The following is a 24,098-nucleotide window of genomic DNA, read 5'->3' as shown; positions in this document are numbered from 1 at the left end:
TGTCATTATTCTTTTGTCCTGCAGAGGGGCCTCAAGCTAAATGCTCTAGTGTCTCTAGCTTCTGACAGTGAGCCATGAAAACAGAGGACGGATTCTTTTATATTAGTCTGACTGAAATGTGTTAACGTTAACGTGCGCTTAGTCATCCACAGCAAACTGTAACATTACGATTCTATCGACCAGAATTGGCTGTAATCAGACAAGTTTAATCAAGTAAACCCATCATACATTGCTATAAATACTTCTTAATACACCACACTGACCTCAAACGTGTCAAACTTGGAGTAACCTGAACAATAAAAGATCACGGGACAGAACAATTTGACCGAATCTGCAGCAGAAACCTGTTTTTGCAACAGAACACGATCTCCTCGTTTGGTGTCTTGTTACATGAGGGTATGCTGTGTGCGCCACAAATGCTGCATTACTGATTGTCTCACTCTGCTTATTCAGATATTTAGTAGTCTTGACTACATCTCTGTGTTAATGCAGCTCATATGATACTGTTACTTACAGGAACTTTCAACCGCAGTGATATGTTGACACTTTGATTGTAGTATTGAGATAAGCTGCAAAAGAAGAGAACATATGTTCTGACTTAAAAGTTTATTTTTTTTCCACTTGGAGTAAATCATATTAAAAAAACATAAATGGATCACTATTACACTCCACGGGGTCAGGGACACTTGTAGGATCAAAGTGGACAAGGTGCTGCTGGACACTTTGGTAAATGGCCTGCATTTGTATAGCGCTTTTCTAGTCCATAGGACCCCAAAGCGCTTTACACTACATTCAGTCATTCACCCATTCACACACACATTCACACACTGGCGATAGCAAGCTACATTGTAGCCACAGCTGCCCTGGGGCACACTGACAGAGGCGAGGCTGCCAGACACAGGCGCCACCGGGCCCTCAATTAGAAGATTAGTTATGAGCATTGTGCTCGGAGTTCCACAAACCATGTCTATGATTGAGTCTTAATTTAGCTTCTCCTTGTTTGATTCCCAGTTTCCTGCTTTTGACAGCTGAAATAATTTGTTTGGCCATACTGTGAACTGCGATGCAAGGCAGAAGTCATTGTTTTGTCTGACAGGCAGCTTTGCTTGTTCCCCGTAACAACCTTCACACCCCCTCCTCCTGTCTGCAGCAGGAGGCCTGTGTAATTACATCCAAACCATTCCCCTCTCCCTACGCTTGATATCACCGCTGACATCCACTTGCACGGCCCCTCCTCTCGCGCTCTCGCTCTCTCTCTCCCTCTCGCCCCTCTGAATCTCTGCTGTTGGAGAGCTCTCTGGCAGACAGTGCGCAGTCCTGCCTCGTCTTCAGTTGTCTGTAGTGCAGCGGAGCAGGTGGAGAAGGAAAAGAAACGGGGGAGACAGAGGGGAGAGCAGAGTATGGCAGACAGCTGGAGAAGGAACTGTTATCCATGTGAATAATGGAAGATGGCTGACTTATACGCTGGGATATTTATTCAAAGAACAGTAGAAAAACTGATGCCTCAGTGTGTCGGGTAAGTGTGCAACTACTGTGAATGTAAGACTTTGCTCCATAGCAACACATAGCGTGATAAAAACAAATTGGAAAGTCTTAACATTCTTAGTGTTTTGAAGTTAAGATTGTTATTAGAATTATGTTTTCCATAGGACTGGGGCCAGCTGGTGCTATTTAAGTACGCAGCGAGTTATGAGATCAGGGGGAGATCACCAGTTGTGACTGAGGTATCCTCCTTAATCACTAAAGAGTGAAAAAAATGGAGCTTCCTTTCCACCTGAGGATTGAAGGCTGCACCAAATCCAGATCAAATGTTCTGTGACTTTATCAGATCCACCTGTCACACTCTGCAGGCAGCCAGGTCTCCAACTGCACATGTGGGGGTATGAAATCAACTGACGCAGGGGACTCTGATTAACATGAGACTGATAAGAGGTGATAGCGAGTCTAGGTGTGACAGCGCTGTCACTTCCATGCAGATATTGGAATTAGAAGGGCTTCTCAATAGTTAGGTGAGACAAGCAGATTTAAGACTGACTGATAGAAATCATGCTAGATTCAACTGAGTCACGTGAATAACACATAGAGGGTTATATCCATGTGATTCACTGGGTTTGAAGAGGCGTTTTTTTCCTCACGGGAAGTGGCTGTACTCATGCTATTCAGCACTAACTTGAGAATGCAGAGCAAAGATCAGGACAGGCCTCAAATCCCAAGATCAGTGATGAGCGACGATTGTAGTGCCTTAAACTCTAGATGCCTCTGTGCTTTTACATGGCAATGATGATAGCAATGAGTAAAATGAAGTGACGTGTTTCATTTACAATAAAATATTCACAAATAAAATGAATTTTCATGTTTTTAGAAAGTAACAAGATTCAAAAAGCGATCTTCGGGACAACACTATTCACGCGCAACATAAGTTCACTGTTCACTGGTAAGTGCTTTTGCAGTGTAAACATATTGACATGCTAATCCTCCAAATGGGAAAATAATGGGAGTGAATTTCTGTCTGGTTAATGTGCATCTACATTAGCAACTGGTCCACCTTTATTAAAGATATTCAGTTGTCAAGAAAGATGAGCACAGCAACCATGTATGCATGTATGTGTGAGAAAGAGAGAGAGAGAGGGGGAGAGAGTAGGTTACCACAACTTTATTTTGGTGAATCAAAGTGCACAGTGTGCAGCGAGCTTGTAGCATGTGAGTTATGCAGGGAAACAGGATGCGATTAGTAGGAATGCACAGTCCATTGGTTGATTTGGATTAGTAACAATCACAAACTGATATTATTGCTTCAAAAGCAGCGCTAACTCTATTAGCTGTGGTTGTGGAGCCAGATGAAATCGAATTCTCGTGTGCAAGCAGAGCTGGTGCATGTGAAGCTACAGTGGCCTGCGATCAATTTGCATCAACCTAGCGGCGGCTGTATAAAATTTAAGCTTAACACAGTAGATATGGTGTGCATAATTGTGTACAAATGGGGCATATGCTCCCTTTCGCTGCCTGCGTAGCCACTCAGCTGGAAGGGAAGGCTTTCATATAGCTCCAAACAGATGTTCCATTCATACCAGGGGTGGCTAACCATCATGACCGATTTAATGCTATTTCGGTAATTTTGAGTTTAGACCTTGTAGATGTGTTGTTTTTAGTGTTTGCATGATTGAAAACAGTGGTGAGGTTTACCTAGCTACCTTGCCCAAGAATCCTCTGGCCAGTAATGATTTAGTGTTTACCAGTAGCATTTATGAGCTAGTGTTGAGGTTCAGCATTTGTTTTGAAAGTAAGTTCAATATACCACTACAGTACCATTGTTCTGCATGGTTAACTGAGAAAATCCTTGGTAATAGTACTTTATATATAATATATTAATACTCACAATAAAGAAGATATCTGGAATCCACCTTCTAAGTTTAGTTGCCTGTTCTCGGGGAAACAAGGTGACTTATTATATGATACAGTAAAATTTACTCTGGTGATTTTTTAATCTTTTTTTTTAAGTCAACAGTCTTACTGAACACTCTTTCTCACTTCTTCCTCAAAGTAGGGGATTTCTGTCTGTTCAGGCAATACAGTGTGCTTTTCTGTTTACTAAAAATGATAATTAATTTGGTTAATAAGTGTGTAAAGAGTAGAAACAAACCATATTGTGTAGTAGTAAAAAATTAGCATGCTGGATTACAGTTTGAATGGCTTTTTTTTTTTTTTTTTTTTAAATCAAAGTCAAATCAAAATTGCCATCAGTTCAGTCATGAAGCATTTTTTGGAGTCAGTATTCTTGCAAAGGCTTTCCTCAAGTTTTCTTTCTCAAATGGCTCAAAAGGATCATTGATCATCAAGTAAAAAGTCATGAACCTGATCTTCGAATCCACATTACCTATCCTGACACAGATCACAAGATCCAGCCTTTGAGATATATGAGTTTTATTTTAAAATACACTCTCTAGGACTATATTTTACTGAAAATAATAATTCAAGTTTAGTGAAGAAATAAAAAACTGAGGTACAGATATGAGCTAATTATCTTTTTACAAAGTTTTTGTGTCATTTTAAATGAGACATCTAAGGAAATGAGCTGATGCATTATCACAATAACGGTCCACAAAATGGAAGGACACTGAGTCTGACCTGAATTCATTACACTGTGAGGAGGAGGAGTGATGTCATCGTTTTGTCTTCAGACTTTGTTTTTTTCCCTCTTTATTTAATTGTTGGTGCCTCCCATGTTAGCTTAACCTGTATTCAATTAGTTCCCTGTTTGTTTCTAATCCTGTCCCTATCACTGTTGTTTATCAGGTTGCCTGCACAGCCTGTGTTTACGCCTGCTTCCTCCTATCTGCTTCCTCTGTTCTCGTGTTCCTGTGTTCAGTTCCTCGTGTGTTTTTGAGCGTGTTCGTGGTTATTTGGGTTTACAGCAAGTCAAACTGAAATTAATCTTTTGTTTATACATCCTGCCTATGTGTCCAGTGTTTTGATCCTCATCCCTGTGTTCTTCTGTGCCTGTGTGTGCTCTCAAATGCTGACTTCTATTATAAAAGACATTAATTAGACGGAGATGGCATTAAAAAATAGTACAAATGTTACACATATATTAGTATATAGTATAAAACTGATATAAAACAATGAACAGCAAGGAGAAGGAGACTGATTGAAAAGATTGATGAGTTAACTGAGACATACTGTGCTCCACTTTCCATTTCATGCTCCACAGGTGTTCAATTATTCCTAATTGTTCTATTTGTTTCTCTCTTACAGACAGTTGCAGGCGTTTACTGGAATCATAAGCAGTGTTTTGACAATACAGACTATTGTGAAATCATCACTGGGAGAAAGTGCTGCGAGCCTCCTCTGTATGTCGGAGCACTGGTGTGTCACCCTAAAGAAGCTATCAGGAAAAACAGAACCTTGAGGAGCAAACATTCATATCTTAAGTGACACATGCAAGCCAACTTTCCTGTGCTTGTCTTCTCTAAAAATTCTGCACAATACAGTGTGCGCTTTGTGGAAGGGAACACTCCACTTTGATGTTCATATTACATATTAATTTTATCCCACAATAATTACCATAATTAACTATATGATGGAGATATATGTTAAGTTCTTCTGTGGACATCACCTCCTATAGATTCATGCTTTCTAAATAAATATGCTGCTGCTTGGTCTTACTAATGAACTAAGGACATCAAGGAGCCAACTTAAAAGCTCAAATTTAGGTTAAACGTCACTGGGAACTGCTGTCCAGTCTTAAATATGGAATCAGAAGGAAGCACAGGACTGTCCACAGCTGCACTGGTGGCCATCGCCTGCAACACCTTTGTTGCCATCCTCCTTCTCCTCCTCTGTCTAATCCTCTACCGAGCCTGCAGGGTTCCTTCTAGCCCAGAAAGGCAGCCTGTGCTGGCTCCAAGTGAAGCAGAAACCCAGCAGATGAACGAGCACAAGTACCTGTTAACCTCCTGACTGATGAAGAATGAGTCAAATGTAGCAACAAGCTATGACCTCAGCGTACTCCTCCACAGGAGAGGGAAGTGAAGGAGCACTGAGCCTGACTGCAAGCAATAACGAAGCTTGTCCTCTCCTAGTGTCAAAAAAAAAAAAAATAAAAAAAAAAATAAAGAAATCAGCTGTCGCTCTAAAATCAGAAATGCCTCACAAAAACAGAAAGGATGAGTTGTTGTGGAGTGAGAGAACTATTTTTAAACAGCGATCACTTGTCAAATCTGGTAACTGGTTTGACAAAACACACGGGGGAGTGCCGGTGCGAATCTGTGTTTAACGCACACACAAAAAGCCTCGAGAGGAACACATGGTCACAAGGATGTCTGCAGGTTACGTACAGACTGAGAGAAAGGGGGGTTCAGTACATGAAGAATGACTAGTACTTGTTGGAGGTTTCTAAATATATATCCTCTTATTTCATATGTTGGCCTGAAAAAAAAGAGAAACAGTATGTTACTCAGAACAGGGACTTGAGCCCGTGTGGAGTCTGTGTGTGTCACTGTCACTCATAAATATCAGTGGACTGTGAGGCACAGTGCTTTTGCTATGGGTGTTGTATAAGAACTAGTGATGCTTAGTTGAAATAGCAGCCCTCATAGTGACATCTGCCTGCAGCCATGTGTGACAGGCAGCTCGCTTTGGACAGAATCACACGCTGATCACGTAAAGATCTTCAGTTTTACCAACATCCCATTGCAAATTATTAAGACTCAACCACTTCTCCACTATTACAGCTGAGATCACACGTACATCAAAAAGGAGTAAGAAAGAAAAGGTTCTCAAAATATATTCCTACTCCATGCGTGAAAATATACCTACTGCTAATATACTCCTTTTCATCATTTTCTTTTTCATATGAAACACAATATGAGTAAATGGATTAAGTTTAGAGAAAGTCAGAAAACAAAGAAGTTCATATCTTTAAACATATATTAGATATTATATAAATACATAAATATATTGAGGTTGAATGAATCACTGATTAACTGATCAACAATTAATTACCACATATTCCAGAAACTTGCTGAATATCACGTAATAATGATGCTTAAAAGTCAGTGCCCTAAGGGTGAAATCATTTTCTGGACATGCTAGCGAAGATTCAGTGAATTTATGACCTTTGTAGTAGAAGTGCTCTCCCTAAAGACTTGACCACACTTCCATATAATCCTCATGTGTTATACACGCAGCTGCAAGAACCCAGAAAGCTGAAAATAAGCAAACCTGGCAGTGCTTTAGCCAAGCTTCCACCCTTTATGCTTCCTATAACAACATAACTGTATAACTGCAGCCACATTCTCATTACTACAACACGGGCACTCTCATTTATTACACATCTGCAAACATGAGATGATCAGGCAGCGTTCTCCAACCACACTTGGAGAAATTGTAATGTAATGAATTACTCATAAGGGAGAAATTGCTGGATGTGATCACATCTAGACCCAAAGGATAAAGGAACTCTCTATGGCAGAAAGACAGAAAGAAAAAGAGCTTGGGAGACAAAGAGCAAAATGTTATTCCAGGTGAGCATTAGAGCACTGGGCGGCGCTTTACTGCAGATCATTAAGAATGAGAGGAATGAAAACAAAAAATAAAGGCAGAAACCATTCAGTAGATGGAACATTAAAAGGCTACCATCCCTGGAACGGTGCCCAGGACTATGTGTGCCAGTTGTTTGGATGTGGTCCACAAGTGCCCAGTCTAGTAGGGTAATTTATCTCCCTGTCCAATGCTGTGACTTTCCCCCTTGCTATTTAGCTTAATTAACTTGTACCATACATATGAAATGAGCTTTATACATGCCTGCAGAGGAGGTCAGACAAATCATAATGCCTGGTTAATGTGCACCAAGAACAGCAATTTCAACAACAAATATGATGTGATTATGAATAAATGATGGACATCTTAACTTAAGCTGGAAGAACACATTTTAATAAACATATACATATCGGTTTGTTGTCATGTGATGTTTACTGAATAGAGTGAACAAAATAAGTGTTTTTCATGAACGGCAATGAAACACTCTATTTGTGTTTGGCTCAGAAACCAAGGTGACCACCTTAATCTGAGTTTTGGTCTGGTTCTCTTAGCAGGCTGAGGAGCTTCTCCATTTTCGCTACCTCCACTTCTGGTCCCTTAGGCAGCTCATGACCTTTCTTGGCCTATAGACATTATACACACACACACACACACACACACACACACACACACACACACACACACACACACACACACACACACACACACACACACACACACACACACACACACACACACACGCGTACAGATGAGAAATTACTTGACCTTATACTTACCAAGCACTGTGGGAAACCACAAACCCAGCAGGGAGTTAAAAAGGAGGGCAAGATAATAAAAGCAGACAAAAATTGAAATGGATGCAGGGTCAAAAGTAGCAGAGATTTTATGTTAGTCTATTGAATATAGTGAAATCTGCTATGGAGACACAGAGCTACTGCCTAAAGGGCAAATTCAAAGCCATCTTCCAAAGTTATGGTGAGATGACATTAAATCCTCCTGGGTGTAGTAAAGCACAGCCTCTTAAGAGCGATATAATATGGCACAGCTTTAGTTCTATTTTGCTGCAGGAGTTAATTTCACTTCTGTGAGAGGATATTTATTAGAACTTATCAAAGCTCCTCTACAATTGTTACAGGCTTTACTCATACTTAATACGGCTTTGATTTAAGAGGCCCAACAGAATAAACCTCAAAAAGCCACAGGTAAAAATAGAATGGCATGTGGGCACATTAATGAGCAGATGCAACAGTATGTATTAACCAATGATATACGTGTATCCATCTGTTACACTGTAACTACCAATCCACATTAGATATTACTTCATCCAAATCATTATATTCAATAAAAAAGGACATTTGTTGATTAGGCCATCCCCTGCAGGTATTGACTACACCCTGTTGCAAACCTCTGTGTTGCGATGAAGTTCAAGCCTTCTAAAGTGCTGTGGTATTTTAAATAAAAAAAGAGTATGAAATGATGAAAATGGAGGACTTTGTATTAAATTTATATAAAAATTATATTTAAAAAGTGTCATTTTTCAAAAACCTATGGAAATAACTATGTAATCAATTCTGAAGCGAAGCATCTCGTGTGAACTTTTCATCTTACTAAAAGAAAACAGTAAGACGTTTGACAATTTGTTTACCAACTCAAACACTGTTAATATTAAAAGCAAAAAAATGTATGTGCTGTACTATTTAACGTATCTGTATGTAGGTGGGATGCAGTGAATATTTCTAGAACTAGTCATAACTGAACATAGTGAAAAATGACAGCTGAGCAGCTAACGCCTCAATTTAACCCTGGAAAAAATATATTTGCTGTATATTTCGGTGTGGCTATTTTGACATTTGAAATAGTCAAAGGTGTTCCTCTGAAGAAAGACCATCATATCTCAAGATAATATATCTGGGCAGTGATGAGTTTTCACAGAGCAGAGTGAAAGGCTAAACTCAAAGTGAATAAAGCTTCAAAACTGATCTCAGTCATAAAGGTTTTGTCTCAAATTGAATATATCCGGATTTATTTTTCCAAATACTTATTTATCTGGTTATTTTCCAAAAACATAAAACGGCAGACTTGTCTGTGTATAATATGAATGTGTACTAATTTTCTCCATTTACTGTAAGGCCTTCAATTTGATGTCTTCTCATTTTTTGGCAATGCTACACAAATTATGTAGAAAACTAAATTTTAATATGGAAGTTTTATTTAAGAGGCAATAACGATAAGTCATAAAATACTTCATAATGCGACTTTTATGATCGACCCATCACTGATTTGTGGGCATGAAAGTAGGAGGCTGAGATGAGATGAACACATTCATGTTGAAAACAGCTAAACAGTGTGTTGTACTGAACATACACAGGGTCATTTGATGTTAATGGACTCACTGAGTAACACGGCAGAATCTACTGGACAGTACAACAATTGTATGTAATGCTGTCTAGTTAGTGACTGTTTATTGCTGAGATGTGCATTGCATATTTTCTATTTTGGACACTAAAAGCTGCAGTTCATTCTGGAATGTCCAAACAATGACTTAGAAACTGGGGAGAAGAGAAGAGCACTAAAAGATAACAGAAGAGTTGGACTCTTTTATAGTACTAGCGCCAAGACTATGATCTACTTTATAGAAACCCTTACAATTGGTAAGTACAACACATTGGCTAGTTTGGCTAGACCACTTTTGGGTATATTTATAGTTTTGGTAGGCTAAGATATGAATTTTACAAGATATATTATTGATAATATTAACTGTGGGTGTTACTGTCTTATACTTATTTGCTTCAGTAGCTTCCAAATTGCTCTGAGCCCTGTCACTGGTGCTGAACTGAGCAATTATTCCCCAATTGTATGCTTTAGGGCTACGGTCCTAGGTCGCTAATGAGGCAGTGTTGTGAGTGTGTGTATTTGTGTACATGCCTTATTATGCTGTACTTTTATAAACCGTGTTTATGCGGGCAGGTGAAAGGGACCTGTTTGTGTTTTGGCAATACCATGTATAATGCAGCATGCATATTACACTGGTCATTAGAATTTATTCTATTTTACATGCACCATTGTGAACAATGCACAGGAAGAATAGAGAGGCTGTAGGGCTGACTTTAAATGTGTCCTGATTAAAGTGTTGTGACTCAGCGTGCCACCCGGTTTCTTTTATGTTCAGACAGAGTGATGTGATTACTCCACAGCCCATTAACCATTAGCATAAGTGGCAACAGCGTCTTCAGGGACTTATAAATTGTGAGTTGACCAAAGTAAATTTTTGATTTATTTCATAGCTACAAGTTTAAAAATACGAAAATGAAGAGCAAAAAATACTTTTTTACTCTTCATTTTCTCCGTAATGTTTTAGCACTCTATGCCCTCACCATTTTAAAATCCCAAACTCAGAGCACAGAAAAAAAATGCTGTAAGCTTTCTTTTATATTGTAGCTTTTCATACACTCATTCATTTACTAAGAACACTACACAATGAGGCTAATTGTTAACTGGGATAAATATAAAGGGAAAAAAGCAACAAAGGCAATTAGTAATGCTAATGGAGGGTGGGGGTGGGAGAGACTTGCTATTTAGTAAAATTAGCTCGGGGTCAGGACACTGGACTGAATGAATCATTTGATTTGCTTTAATTGATGTGGAACAAGTGGAAGTCGCGAATGGTGCGGTAAGCTTGTTAAGACTCTAACCTTCGGCTTCTTGCGGAGGTTGGGAGAGAGTTTGAAGCTGGTGACATAGCCTCGGTCATCACCCACTATGATGACAGGATGGATGGGATTAAACTCGACGTGGGTCAGCTTGGTCTTCTTTTTGTCCACCACCAGCTGCTGGCAGATCGCCTCGTATTTGTTGACGCTCAGGTCAAAAACATGAACCTGAAAAAGAGGAGCGATCATACCAGTGGTACAGATTTATCAATCTTTTAATAGTTGTGACCCTCTGATTAATTGACTTACATTTCAGTGGTAGACCAAAACAACAATGTTTGTATGTGCAACAAACCCACATCTCATAAACTGAGAACAACAATAGGAAGTATTCAGATATTTCAAGTAAGTAAGGCCTGCATGTGTTTCTTCTTTGTGGTGGTGCACAGTTCTCTGCAGGGAGGCAAGACTGACCATCTGGTGAAAGGAAGGGTGTTCCTAGTAATTCAGTGAGTGTGCATTGCTGTCCACATGAGCATGTGTGTTTTGTGCACTGTGTTGGCAGGTCCAACATACCAATGAGTTTACAGCCATTGTTATCCAGAAGAAACCAGATCACAGATTTCTTTCTGTTTGAGTGCATTTTAGACGATTCCACTGCAAAGCGCAGCCCACTCCTTTTATCAGAAAGATGACTGTGCGTGGATCACTTGGATTCACACTGTCTGTGTGCATCAGTTACACACAAAGTGTCATAGTCATAATTTGTAACCAATCATCATACTCCACCAGGGCATGGTGACTTTCTGCAACCTCTTGTCACTGCAGCCATTAACTACGGTGTTTTTGCTGTTCACATTTAAGCACTAATGTAACATTAGTCATGCCTGATTGCAGGGCACAGACTACATCTGTAATTCATGCAAGAACTTGAAGCAGAGAGACATTTTACTGTGATGAATTTATACTTCTAAAGTGCCAAACCTATACTGGAGAGAACAAAGCTTTATGTAATAAGGATTTTTAATAGTTTAATAGTTTAACCACTGTAATCATTTCATTGCAGACTCGGTGGTAATGAAATCAAATGTGCAAAGGACTAAAATGCCTCAGAGCAAACTTCACTTAAGTTGCATTGACAATTACATCAATTTTTTTTTTCACTTGACCTTAACATTTGGCAATCCAATCCAACATTTTTGATGGCAATCCAAAAGTTCCACAAAAGTTATGCTAAATAAAAAGATGCAGCAGTCTGTGTGCAAAAGGTTAACAGCAAATGCACGGGAAGCAAATATGGACTTGAAGGCTAATAATGTGCAGATGAGTCTGGACTTTTTATTATTTCATGCTGACACTTTATTTCCCTGACAGTCGGCTCAGATGGAGAGGCAGGGACAGATAGAGCGAAGAGATATTTGTTTGCACCACACAAGTCTGTGTCATTCTTACACCTCAGCCCGCCAGGCAAGTCAGTATCCTTATGAACCCATGCACACAAGCAAGTACGCATACATGCTCTCTCTCTCTCTCTCTCTCACACACACACACACACACACACACACACACACACACACACACACACACACACACACACACACACACACACACACACACACACACACACACACACACACACACAGTGCCTGACATTTTATAGTGTGGAGACAACAGCAGCAGGTCAGGTTGTCATCAACAGTATATACACGTCAGGGAGGACACAACTCATGCTGAGTCACTCAAGGCTAATCAGACACTTGTCACAGAAAATTGCAAATGTACTGCAAGGAGACTGGTATCCTAGGGAAGATTATGCCGATTAACATCACGCGCTGAGAACCCAACAGTGAATGTGATTCTGCTGTCATTTTGTCATTCTTTAAAGTTTGAACTATTAGTGCCTGCATACTCAGTAATCATCAAATATGTAGAGCTGTTTATGCCAAAGCATCCCTAAAACCAGTCTAACCAGATCCATTCAATTTTGAGCTCAGCACACTGGGAAAAAATGGTAAATTACAATCTCGGCACTTCTGGTTTCTAAAGAACAAATATTATGTGAAATATATGCCAACTCATGAACTTAAAATGAGTTTTTTAAATGGTTAAAAATAGCCTTTGATCCAGTTTTAAAGGCTAAAATAACCAAGAATCACAAACGTTCTAGATATCTTCGTTCATAGAAGATATTTATAATTAAACAATTAAAGTGTTGATATATGCATTGCTCCCACAAGTAGCAATATGTATAACTAAGATTACAAATTGTGAATTTGGTGTGAAAATGGATGGTTTCTCACGTAAATGTCTGATCAAGACTTGGGCTTGGATGTAAAATCATTTGCATAATTATGATAGTGGGCATACTACAGGGCATATTGTGACCGAATCCTGGCACTGGAGAGGACGAGACACACATGCACACACTGCCACATAAGGTGTCTCTCAAATTGCTCATCTCTCATTTCCTCCCTGTCACTCTCACTCGACTTCACACTGGCACGCTGGACAGGAAATGTGTCAGACACAACACTCTGGACTTTTATAATGTGGCGCAGGCTGTGAAGACAAACAGATGGGGACAGCTTGCAGCCATACTAAGAAAATATGTGGAGATAAGCAGCACAGCATCCAGTGAAATTACTTTTGGCTGAAATCAATAACTACTGGGAGAGCAGGAAGCGCTTTTGCTACATGAAGCTGTGTTTGAACAAACTTGATTGCCTGAGGCTAGGCCGAGGGCTTAGCCAACTGAGTCTATAACTATATTATGAGGATAATAATAAAGTGGGTGGCAGGTGGTAGCTGGTGCTGCTGTTTGTTATCTCACATGTTCAGTTTGGAAAGTGTCAAGCTTAAGACATGGGATAACTAACGTTATTGGCTTTGTCAATCTGTTTCGAACATACGTAACCTTCACATCTACCTGATGACAGCTGACAGGTTCAAATGCCATTGAATTAAAGGAAAGAAGTGCAAGTCTAAAAAGGGACTTCAGGTAAGCAGCACGTGTGGTGGCTGCAATCACAGTTTTCAGACAAGCTTTTGGTTACTGGTTGTGTTCTCATTCTCTGCAACTCTAAACTATGAATATATTATATTTCATATGTAACCACACTGTTAATCAATTAGCTTGACACAGTTGTGATATCTACATTTTTCTAGTCCTATCAATTAAGCATTCTTGATAAAGCTGAGGATAATCCACACACTGTAGTTTAGACGAGTATTTCTTGGGCCAAAACATGCAAAATCTATTAGGCTCATGCTGCGGGTTGCAAAATTTAGGAAATAATGTAGAGAGACTCTTACTGTTCCATCTGTTGTTACAGCAGCAAATACAGTGGACGAGTATGGAGACCAGGCAACATCCCCAACCGCTGCTTGTAGGTCAAAGACGAACATTGGAGTGCTGGAAAAACATCGAAACATTATATCAGAGAGGGAAATATGATTTTCAGTATACCGCATGAGACACAACATGTCTATAAAATTTAAACAAGAACACTTACTTGTTAGAGTCTACAGAGAGAAAGACTCTCAGTGTAAAGGTATGACCTGTTGCTATAAAGAACAAATTGGTTTCGTAACATAAAGCAGAACTTTATTTCTATGATCCACCTGTTTCCAGACACCGATGCCTAATCAGGGCCAGTCAGAGAAAATGTATGGACATCAAACAGAAGGTTGCTTCACACCATTTCTCCTCATTATTAACTTGTGGAACACTACCGGAAAAAAGATCATGAAATGAGATATTTCTAAGAGTTGGAACTGGGTACCTGCAGGTCTTGTTTAAATATTGAGAAGAAAGAGAGCGTGTGCATGTGTCTGTGAAAGTGAGCAAAAAGTAAGTAACACTTTTATAGGTTGTAACTTTGCTAACACGTTAAAACAATTTGCACATGCAGCATGTGGGTAACTGTTGTTTGATTTACTACGGCAGGAAGTAATATGCGTGGCTGGTGGAACTAAAAAGGATGCTCTCTCGCCATTGTTTGTAGAAGCCGTTGTAACTGATTACTTTACCTAGGTGACAGACACAATGAGTCTAAATCTGTTGTGAGTCTTCGATGCACAACATGCACATGGCTAGGTGTAGAATATGTATAAAATAAGGTGCAAATTGTTAATAAATCTGACACAGAGTCATTTATGAGATGTTTGTTTACAGCTGAATAGTACTGCACACTCCTGTAAATGAAGAGGCAGAGCTACCAGGATTCAAGGTTTTCATCCAAGTTGTTAATTACAAAAGTGCATATTTTGCAGACTTTTTATGTGATTAATAGACTTGATGCATCACATTTATATAGCGACAAGGACCTCAGTTCATTTGGGAATAGCTAATGACATCTCTGACAGTTTCACAGGATAGATGAGCCTCAGCAAAAGCAGGGCTCCCACACCTCCCACCTATGTGGTGGAGTTTACGAAAAGTTGTTTTAGCCATATATTTTTTCTCCAGAAAACAATATCCCTTGTATCTTTAGGGTACTTTATTGCAAATCATACTTGAAAGCCCTATCTCTAATAATGGGCTGATGATTACTATCATTATTCATTCAAGCAGCCTGTGTTGGCAAGTCGTGGGAGGCACTTTGGATTAGTCAAATAAAGTCAGGAAATGATGCTGGGCCATGATGGCTATAAGGAGGTAATAAAGACTAATATGCAATACAAAAAGCTTGTAGGACTGATAATTACCTTTTCCTTCTTCACTGAATAGACACAGATAGATATTTTTAAGCGAATTAGTAGAGTTGCTAAGGATGATGACATAAAGATTTTACTTGTACTGCTACTCTATAACTAACTGCAACATATGTTTCCTGTTAAACAAAAGAATGTCTCATATATTTTCCTTCAGCTAGAAGAAGAATGAGGATGAATGAGATTATTATCATGTCGTCTTCAGTTTCCTGCTGTTAGGCGACAGAAGTGTCACGAGGTGTGTTCTTCTGCTGCTGTAGCCCATCTGCATCAACTGCAAATAACTTGGTTGTGACGGGTGAGTGATTGTTTGAGTTACTGTTCGTTCTTCTGGCATCAACAAGGCATCACTTGATATTTTTCAAATTATTGTCCGTAAAGCCCAGTAGATCAGACACAGTGTGTAAAGTGTCTACAGTGCAAATGATGTCATATTTACAGCTGGTGCAAGTATCTTTCACAGTATTACTTTGTTTGAGTCTTACTTGATGGTATGGTCCCAGATTTTGACAGTCCAGTCTGAACTACAAGAGACGAAAACCTTTGGATGGAAGTAGTTCCACTTTACGGTATCCACCGCCATGCTGTGGGCATCGTAGGTCTCCAGAAACTGGCTTGAGTAAGTCTTAGAGCACTGAGAAAAGAAGGCAAAGTCTTAATTTGGGCCACATATACGGTATAAATAAAATGTAGTATTTTCATTGTCTGACATCACCAACTTCAGATACCAAAGTTTGAATAACAAGACTGTGCTGAAGGATTGTTGAATAGTCAGAAGACAACTACAAAACAACTTACTGCATTACTATAAAGGTATCTAATTAAAGCCAATAATTTCAATATTTTGATTTTGTTAAAATGTAAACATTTCCTTACTCAAAAGTGGTAGTTTTAAGGATTCATATACCTGATTGGTGTCTCCAATGTACTTAACATGTGAAGAGTCTGTACCTCCATGTTTGTCAAGTTTGTCGAGATATTTCAACATGTCCATGACTTGAGCTACATTTCTAAAATGAAATTATGAAAAACCTAAAATTGAATATTTCTTTGAGAATATTTTACATATCTGGGTAGAGTTTTTCACTGACAGCTAATATAAAAAGTCTTTCAAGTACAATAGCTTGTTTTAATCTAGAGTAATAATTACAATTCACTTTAGCTCAACTTTGAATTACCTTTTAGATTTTCAATGTTTGGCATTGACAGAACAGAATTTAAAAAGAGCCGAATAGCAGCAGATTTATAGACAGGACAGGTTAGACAATCTGGGATAAAACCAGCTTTATAGGGTGTTGGTAAAACTGTTGAATTTCTGAGCGCTGGTAGATTGTTTGTTGACCTGCAGCTAAGTGAAAGATTTGTAATCTGTCCTCTTCTGGGGCTCTGCACCTTTGAAGCTTGAGGAGACAGAACATATTTTATCATACAGGCCATGTTTTTTTTTTGGCAAGTCTGCAAAGAGAGGAAGGTGAGAAACATGGTGTACAGACCAAAATGTAGAGGATATAATTATGTATGTACTTATTGTTCGTGTTATAATTTGTAAAAAAAATTCAATCAAGTCAAAGTACAACACAGCCAGCTAGTACATTAAATCAATGGCTGGTTTTACTTATGGATCAGGATCAAACTCAGGATCAAATGTTAATAATTTATTATCATAAATAATTTGATTTTACAATGCTGTCTTCTGAACAACATGGGAACAAGCCTGTGTGAGTAATTACAGAGAAATGACAAATTATCCTCATACATGATCACACTGCATTCTCTTTATGGCAATGTGAGATACTTCCCACTATGTTAATTTTCATCAACTTTTGCTCTTTGCATTAATATCTAAAGTGTTTAAACAGTTCTGTGCTAATAAATGAATATCAGGGTCCAGGAAAACTGAAAAAACAGTTTCAAACTGAGAAAACATTTTACTGATGTCCTAAAACTGTGGTTCCAAGCCAAAAAATGTTCATCTCCCACCTTCAGGGTTATGGGTTTTGAAATTATCGCATTCACAAGATTTTCAAAAAAGGTGACCTCTGACCTCTCAAACTCATAATTTTTAGTAGATGCACCTATGATATCAGTTTGAAGCTCCGACATTATGTCACCTTGTTCTCAAGTTATCACATTCACAAACTTAGGTGTCCACGCCACCTGCCCGCCTGGTGGGGTGATGACAATACTCCATCAGCCTTTTACGGGCAATGGGTAGAAACCTTTGAAACCAAAGTTAAACTGAATAAAATTATAATGAGAAAGATTGCATCAGAAAACTTGTATTTATTTTCCCTACAAAAATCAACAAGAATCATTCATTTAATTTATTTAACACTATATTTTTCACCTGGATGACTGACCACCTGCAGTGGTTTATACCCCTGCCAGTGGAGCTCACCTCACATTCGGGGGGCAAATGTCCTATAGCAACCAAACCATGCAGGGGAACAGCATAGAGGACAGAGGAAAGAGGCAGTTAGCCCAAAACTACTTAAACTGTCTGAAGAGGACAGAGAGCCTCTTCTTAAGGAGAGACATTAACTGCTTAAAATTAAGTCTATGAAGTTCCCAAATCGTCACAAAACAAATTGCATGTTCAAATGTCTAGTTGTTTACTCCTGAGCACCAAGTGTACCAAGAACAAAATGAGAAACCATCCTTCAGAACAGATAGGGGCAGATGGTGTAAAGCCATGATTATCCTTAAGAGTTGTACAGACAGACAACAGCAAGATAAACTAAATTACCGCAACCTTTGATCAGAATGATAGCAGGGTGTAGCACGTATTACAATACCTTAGAATGCCTTCATCTATGCATATAAACTTTGTTTAGCAATAAGGTTTATAATCTGATTTTCATATGAATTATAATGTATGCATTATAGACGCACACAGCTATAATGTGTACGTTTACTGATTCATACCTAATGAAAACCACTGCTATGGCTCTTTAAAATAGGTAAATGAGCTGAATAATTCTAAAGCTATTTTGTCAGTTTTAGGTTAATATCTGTGTCTGAATCTGCTTTGTGGTAAGAACTGAACAATTTTATAGTAATAGGTGTTACTTTTATGGTCAATGTAACAATACGCAATTTCCAAAGCATGGTGTTTCTAAACAATAACCATGCAAAAAGGTGATGCTTTGTAGTTAATATGTAACCCTTTTAACATAAAAACCAAGGGACTGCCATAAAAGATTAATGTTAATAAGAATATATTTATTTTTATTCGTTACAAAACATAATACACTGATTATTATTAATATGGCGGTTAGATGGAAATTTGATTTTTACCTCTTATTATCTTGAAGTAGTTTTACTGAAACATGTTATGTGGGTTGTAAAATGGAGAATTGCCCTTTTCTAGTTTTCATCGCAACCTTTTTCCAGACCGTTGTTTACTAGCTTGTGCGCCCATCAACACCTCTCCAGTAACTGTGACCAAAGTCCTTCTCTGGTGTGATTCTGGTGAGAATCTGGAAGGAAGTGTCATTTTCATTCAACAATCATTATCTTGGAGCACTGACAAGGTTGGCACGCACACAGCTCTCTAAACAATGTTTTAAGCAGGTCACATTTACCAGTGAACAAAATCTGGCCTTTTTCTTGGATTTAGCCATGTGGCTACAAAGCCTGCATGAAATCCTTGATACATACCTTGTGTATTTTTCCCTCCTCTGTTCCAACTAGGAACATGTAGTCAATCTGTTTGTGGAAGTCGAATGATGTACCAGACGCTGTGAAAAAAGAACGTTAAGGACCTTATTTAGACACGTTATTACAGACACCACCCTGATATACCAGACTGAAAGAATGTTGCATTCTTTTACCATCAATACAGTAACAACTATATTTGAGTGAAGCTTTACCAATGCTGGGAGCCTGTGCACCTTCTGTGCCCTCAGAAACTGCACCATTCAGTGTCAGTCTGATGATGTCTGTGAAAACCAGCTCATTCTGCAATCATGTAAACACACAGTGATTCTTCCTTAGATTTAAACAAATACAAAAGCCAAAGCAAACTGCTTTTGTGCAGTGCACATGAGAAATTTGAACCTAATTTGAGTGCAAGCTACAGATATAATACGGCAACAAAATGTATATCTCCTCGGCTAACCTTGACGAGTGTCCAGGACACAACTCGGCCATCAGACGACACAGAATAGAAATTGTGGTTGTTGTCCATATCATCACTCTGCCAGCGGACCTAGAAAAAAAAGTACACTGTATTGGGTTGCAGTAGCATGAATGACATGAGTGAAAGTAGGCTGTTCTTAGTGCTATTTTCAGCTCTCAAAATGGCAAAATGCATAAGTGGACACAAAGTAAGCAAAGATGTGACAGAAATTAGACTGAACAGTGCACACATCCTGAATTTCTGTCACCCTATCCACCACTGTCATGCCATCCACTCGCACCTGCCAGACAGGATCTGTGTGCTTGCCAGTCTTGGCTGTACTCTTGTAAACAGGCTCCTGTCCCTCCTCCTTCAAGCTGTAGACAGCCACACAGCCATCGTAGAAGCCCACTGCCACCAGGTGGGAATGCTGTGCATGAATGTCGAGGCACATGACACCAGAACTGGTGGGGTAGATGTACTCTGGGAAGGCAGGGTTTTTCAGCGAGTAGAAGAGAAGCATGCCACATCCCTGTCTACTGAAGTTGTCTGGCCAAGAGAGGGACACAAGTGAGTGGTTTGCAAAAAAAGATAGATTATTAATTTACAGCATTTGTTTAAAAAAGAAAGAAAACACAATTTAGATAAATTTAAGTTGTCTAAGACGGTGACAGATGAGGTGCTTACTAACAGCTCTCTGCCTTTGAACTTACATGATCCCAATCCCACAGCAAAAAGGTCCTGATATTTATTATTCCTGTTAAGGACAGGTGACTCAGTATCATGCCAGCAGAGGAAACAAACAATCATTGAAATCCAGTCATCTCTCTGAGGTAACGTTCTAGAGCCAGTGAGTCAACCTACCAGCAGAGGGCAGTGACAGACAGTGTCTTGGCTTTGTCATATTGAAACTTCCACAAGGGGAGAAGGGTTCCCTCCTGCTCCCTAAACTCATCAGAGGCATCCTCAAAGTATTTAAAATCTGAAACGGTATAGAAGGAGAGAAATTAGAGGAGAAGAAAAGAGATGAGAATGTCCTTGCTTGATTATGAAATCAGGCTGTAGTTCATTGTTCTTTATCTGTTATGTACAATAACAAAACAAACCTTGTGCTATGTCATCAAATGTATTCTGACTGATCGTTCGTTCAAGGATCTTTGATGCCATGGTCCATTTGGTGACATCTTCACTCTATAACAGAAATGTGACATTACACTGGATGAAAACATTGCAAAAGCATGCAATAAACAATAAACATGACTATTATGAGAACATAAAAATTATGGTGTCATTTAGTGATTTTGTTTTATGAGTAGCTCAGTGAAAACCCTTAGTAATGCATTAATATGGTGTTATATACATGGTTTGTATGGCAGCAAGATAAAGCAACTTTTGTCTGCTCCTTTATTCCCAAAGGGTTACCGTGGCAGCGGATGCCCTTCCTGAAAAAATCCCTAAGGACCTTGTGTCACCTCCCAGATTTTTTGATTGTTAAATGAATGTGTAAACCATATTAAATGTAAATGTGCTAAAATACAAATATTAGATGCATGTTGAGTTTAGGCTGTAATGTTTTTCAGTCGTCAACTTACCTGAGTCTCCATCAGCATCACCTTTTTGCTTTTGCCATTATCTTTTTGTGAGTGCATGCCTTTCTGCTTCTCTTTGTTTTTCTCTTGTTTCTGCAGCTCCTGCACGTATGCATCATAGATCTCCCACTGCCAATAACAGAGTTATTAGCATCAAATGATAGGGGAACAAATATTCGCTGATGCTCAACAGAGAGAAAACAAATGTGGCCTAAACATATCCTTTGATCACATCAGGGAATCCAGTACCTGATTAGCAGTAGCAGAGAAGCTGCTTCGTGGAGGAGGTTCAGTCTGGCAGATTCTATCCTGCAAGGAAATTAAGAATGACTTCACTGAAACTTTTGAGTTTATGTTAATCTCTCTATCTACTCATTGAAACTGTTTTTAATGCACTTTATTATTAAAAGCAAATACTTCAACCATTGCACAAAATACTGGCTTTGCCTCTCCTACCTACCCTCATTGGATTATTGAGAGTCTGAGAGGCTCGATTACTGAAGTTAAACTGGTTAGTCACTTTTGGCTCTTTCTTGTTGATTCTGGAGACAGCACTGTCTGGTCTGTCCTCATCGCCAGCTTCCTCCACATCCCCTCCATCCACTATAGGATTAACCTGTGGAAAACCAACAAACAGATATTTGTAGTGCAAGTCAAACTTTGACTAATTTACGCTTTAAAGAGTTAAGTTTAGGAAAAGATTTATTTTATAAAAAATTTTCACCGAGGCTTCTGCTTTCTCCTCTTCAGACTCTGCTGTGGCATCAACTGTTGCAATCTCTAGACACATAAAAAAAAATCTATTATATCTCTGATATCTCACTATTGGGATCTCACTTTTTGCGAAACAGGGTATTTCTCACATTTTATGTTGCAAGGCAAAAGCGACACCTTGAGGCATCAAGTGTCAACTACAACAGAGGGGAAAATATAACACTACAGGCAACAAAAACAAATTCTGAGAATAAATCATTAGTTTTTGGGTTTGTTTCTTTTTTTGACTACAGAGTGAAAGCAACCGTCATTTCTTTATATTTTGTTTTTCAATGAGCCAGACTTTCTCATAAGTTTTTAAAGTGGTTTTAAGCAATATTTTCCAAAATAGGTATGAGCTAAAAACTTGCCATATCTCAGCATAGTGTGCAGTGTGTCCTTAAAAAAATCAGAGAAAACTGAACAAGTGGAAAGTGTCAAGAAGCCATTTTAACAACACAAGGGAACTGGGGAGCAACTTATACAAGAACTGCATTAAAAATCAGTGGAAACAGGTTTTATAGAGTAATGAATCCCAGTTTTAAAGTTTTTGGTGACATCGTCAACACTATGTATGGAGGAAGTCCATTACTATACTGTACTAAATACAGTATTGTTTTTACTACAGCTACTACTACTACTGCTATATTTACTATATGTATATAATGTATTTCCATTTCCTTTTCAATAAATGTTCAATTAATGTCTTTTCCCCCTTGCAAAATATAAAGAAATACAGGGTGGTTAAAGACTTTTTGACTTATCTTATACATCATATATATAAAGTAGAGCAAAATCTATACATATTATCCTCTGTTGTAGGATGTTTCAGTAAATACCTTGAGCTAAGCCTTCCTTGACTCTAAGTTTACGAGCCTCTTCAGAGTCTTGATGCACAAGGCTGCCCTCTAAAACACAGTGAACCGCCATCTGATCCACAACATTGATAGGCTTGTAGGAACGCTCCTGAGAGAAACGAAATGTGCTTGTTTAGTCTGGTTATAAATTAAAAGAGAGAGGAGAAGCGAATGCATGGGGACTACCTGCATAGATTGTATCAAATTATTTGAGATGAAACAAATAACACTTGCGGCAAACAAGTTATTCTTATGCTAAACGTAAGAGGCTCACAGTGAAGCAATCATCAGTCTACAGTCCACATCTTAATCTGTATTTTGTATACTTTCATTGCATCTATAAACAGTGATTTTGATTTTTCCATCTGGATCTAGCTTCTTTACCTTGACGCTGTAGCGGACAATATTTTGAGGGGCGTGTGGGTTGTTTGCAGTCAGAATCCTTGTGATGTCCTCCTTCAGCTCCTATTCATTATCAACATAGAGAGATCCTTAACACAAGGACAATTAATTTAATTATAGCTAACAATTTTAATATAGGCACTGAATGATAAAGAACAGCATCAAAGTCTGCGCAAATTTCTTCAGTTCAGCCCACATGGTTGTCTTAAACCTGAGAAATTAGTATTTCCATCCTTCTCTTACAGCCTCAGTAAGCTCCATCTGATCTGGAGGCCTCACAAGGGCTTTCCCCTGAGACCACTCCTCCCATCCAGTCCCCGTCTCCACAGCCTCTTCCTCATCCTGTAACGTTGCATAGAGAAGACATTTATGAATAAAAATCACATTATGTTATGATATAGTATATTCATCACTCTTCTCTTTCCGTCACCCAAACGCCAAAACCTATCCAATAAACACACCCACCTTTTTCTTAGTGGCAGCTTTCGTTGACTTTGCTCCAGGTACCTTCTGAACGTTTGACCCCTGTGCGAAAATAACCAACAATCAGCTATACGGTGGGTTATATTACAGTAGGTCCTTAACAATTGCTTTACTTATCCGTGAAGCTACACCATGAATATTCTAGTTAGCTAATTCAGGCCAGCTAAACTGAGCTGACGTTTACCTTCCTTGCAAACGCTGCGTTGTTGTTAGGCACCGGCATTTTCAATTTGATTTTTAAAGCTAGTTTAGAAAGTTCGAAAGAAAAAAGGGAAAAACAAAACAAAATTAAACTAGTTAAAAGCTAAAAAAAAAAAAGAATAGAAAAGAAAGAAAGAACAAGGGGCTGTCTGCTCGTAGCCTGCTGCTGTATATAAGTTGTCAAGACAACCAGTTTTGGTTGGCGCAGAGCCGGAGACTGCTGGATGTGTTCAGTCCCTCAGACAACACTTGAACATTTTTATTAGTGAACTATTTTAGCAGTATTATTCTA

The 24,098-nt window shown here is 38.8% G+C and overlaps 1 protein-coding gene and 1 long non-coding RNA gene across 2 annotated transcripts; one reads left to right on the top strand and one right to left on the bottom strand.

Annotated features, from left to right (window-relative positions):
* The first annotated feature begins 1,295 nt into the window (after positions 1 to 1,295).
* On the top strand, positions 1,296 to 5,252 carry LOC146631808 (uncharacterized). Its single transcript, XR_014906195.1, has 3 exons — positions 1,296 to 1,516; positions 2,363 to 2,434; positions 4,753 to 5,252. It is a non-coding gene; the product is annotated as an uncharacterized LOC146631808 (long non-coding RNA).
* A 2,170-nt stretch (positions 5,253 to 7,422) lies between these two features.
* dnai1.2 (dynein, axonemal, intermediate chain 1, paralog 2) lies at positions 7,423 to 23,828 on the bottom strand. The gene is made up of 20 exons (XM_085353131.1): positions 23,790 to 23,828; positions 23,588 to 23,647; positions 23,366 to 23,464; positions 23,105 to 23,185; positions 22,703 to 22,829; positions 21,835 to 21,890; positions 21,571 to 21,726; positions 21,360 to 21,419; positions 21,114 to 21,239; positions 20,628 to 20,712; positions 20,386 to 20,503; positions 20,235 to 20,278; positions 19,823 to 20,070; positions 19,522 to 19,611; positions 19,274 to 19,361; positions 19,062 to 19,141; positions 15,887 to 16,035; positions 14,001 to 14,100; positions 10,731 to 10,916; positions 7,423 to 7,661 (listed from the first exon to the last, which is right to left on the bottom strand). Exons 1-20 carry the CDS (start codon positions 23,826 to 23,828, stop codon positions 7,560 to 7,562), a joined length of 2,094 nt encoding a protein of 697 aa, XP_085209257.1. The 3' UTR covers positions 7,423 to 7,559.
* Between the last annotated feature and the right edge of the window lie 270 nt (positions 23,829 to 24,098).

Source organism: Diplotaxodon limnothrissa, linkage group LG5, assembly GCF_057381915.1.
Source record: "Diplotaxodon limnothrissa isolate DT_005_m linkage group LG5, D_limnothrissa_male_GT1.1, whole genome shotgun sequence".
Taxonomy (NCBI): domain Eukaryota; kingdom Metazoa; phylum Chordata; class Actinopteri; order Cichliformes; family Cichlidae; genus Diplotaxodon; species Diplotaxodon limnothrissa.
This window is presented reverse-complemented; position numbering and strand designations above follow the sequence as displayed.

Excerpts from the sequence above, each read along its gene's own strand:
- dnai1.2 (XM_085353131.1), bottom strand. The coding sequence starts at position 23,828 with ATGCCGGTGCCTAACAACAACGCAGCGTTTGCAAGGAAG. Across the intron at positions 20,071-20,234 it reads TGCTGTGGGATTGGGATCAT|ACAACTTCAGTAGACAGGGA; the intron begins GTAAGTTCAAAG and ends TCTCTTGGCCAG. Across the intron at positions 14,101-15,886 it reads ATCTGGGACCATACCATCAA|CACTCCAATGTTCGTCTTTG; the intron begins GTAAGACTCAAA and ends ATGTTTTTCCAG.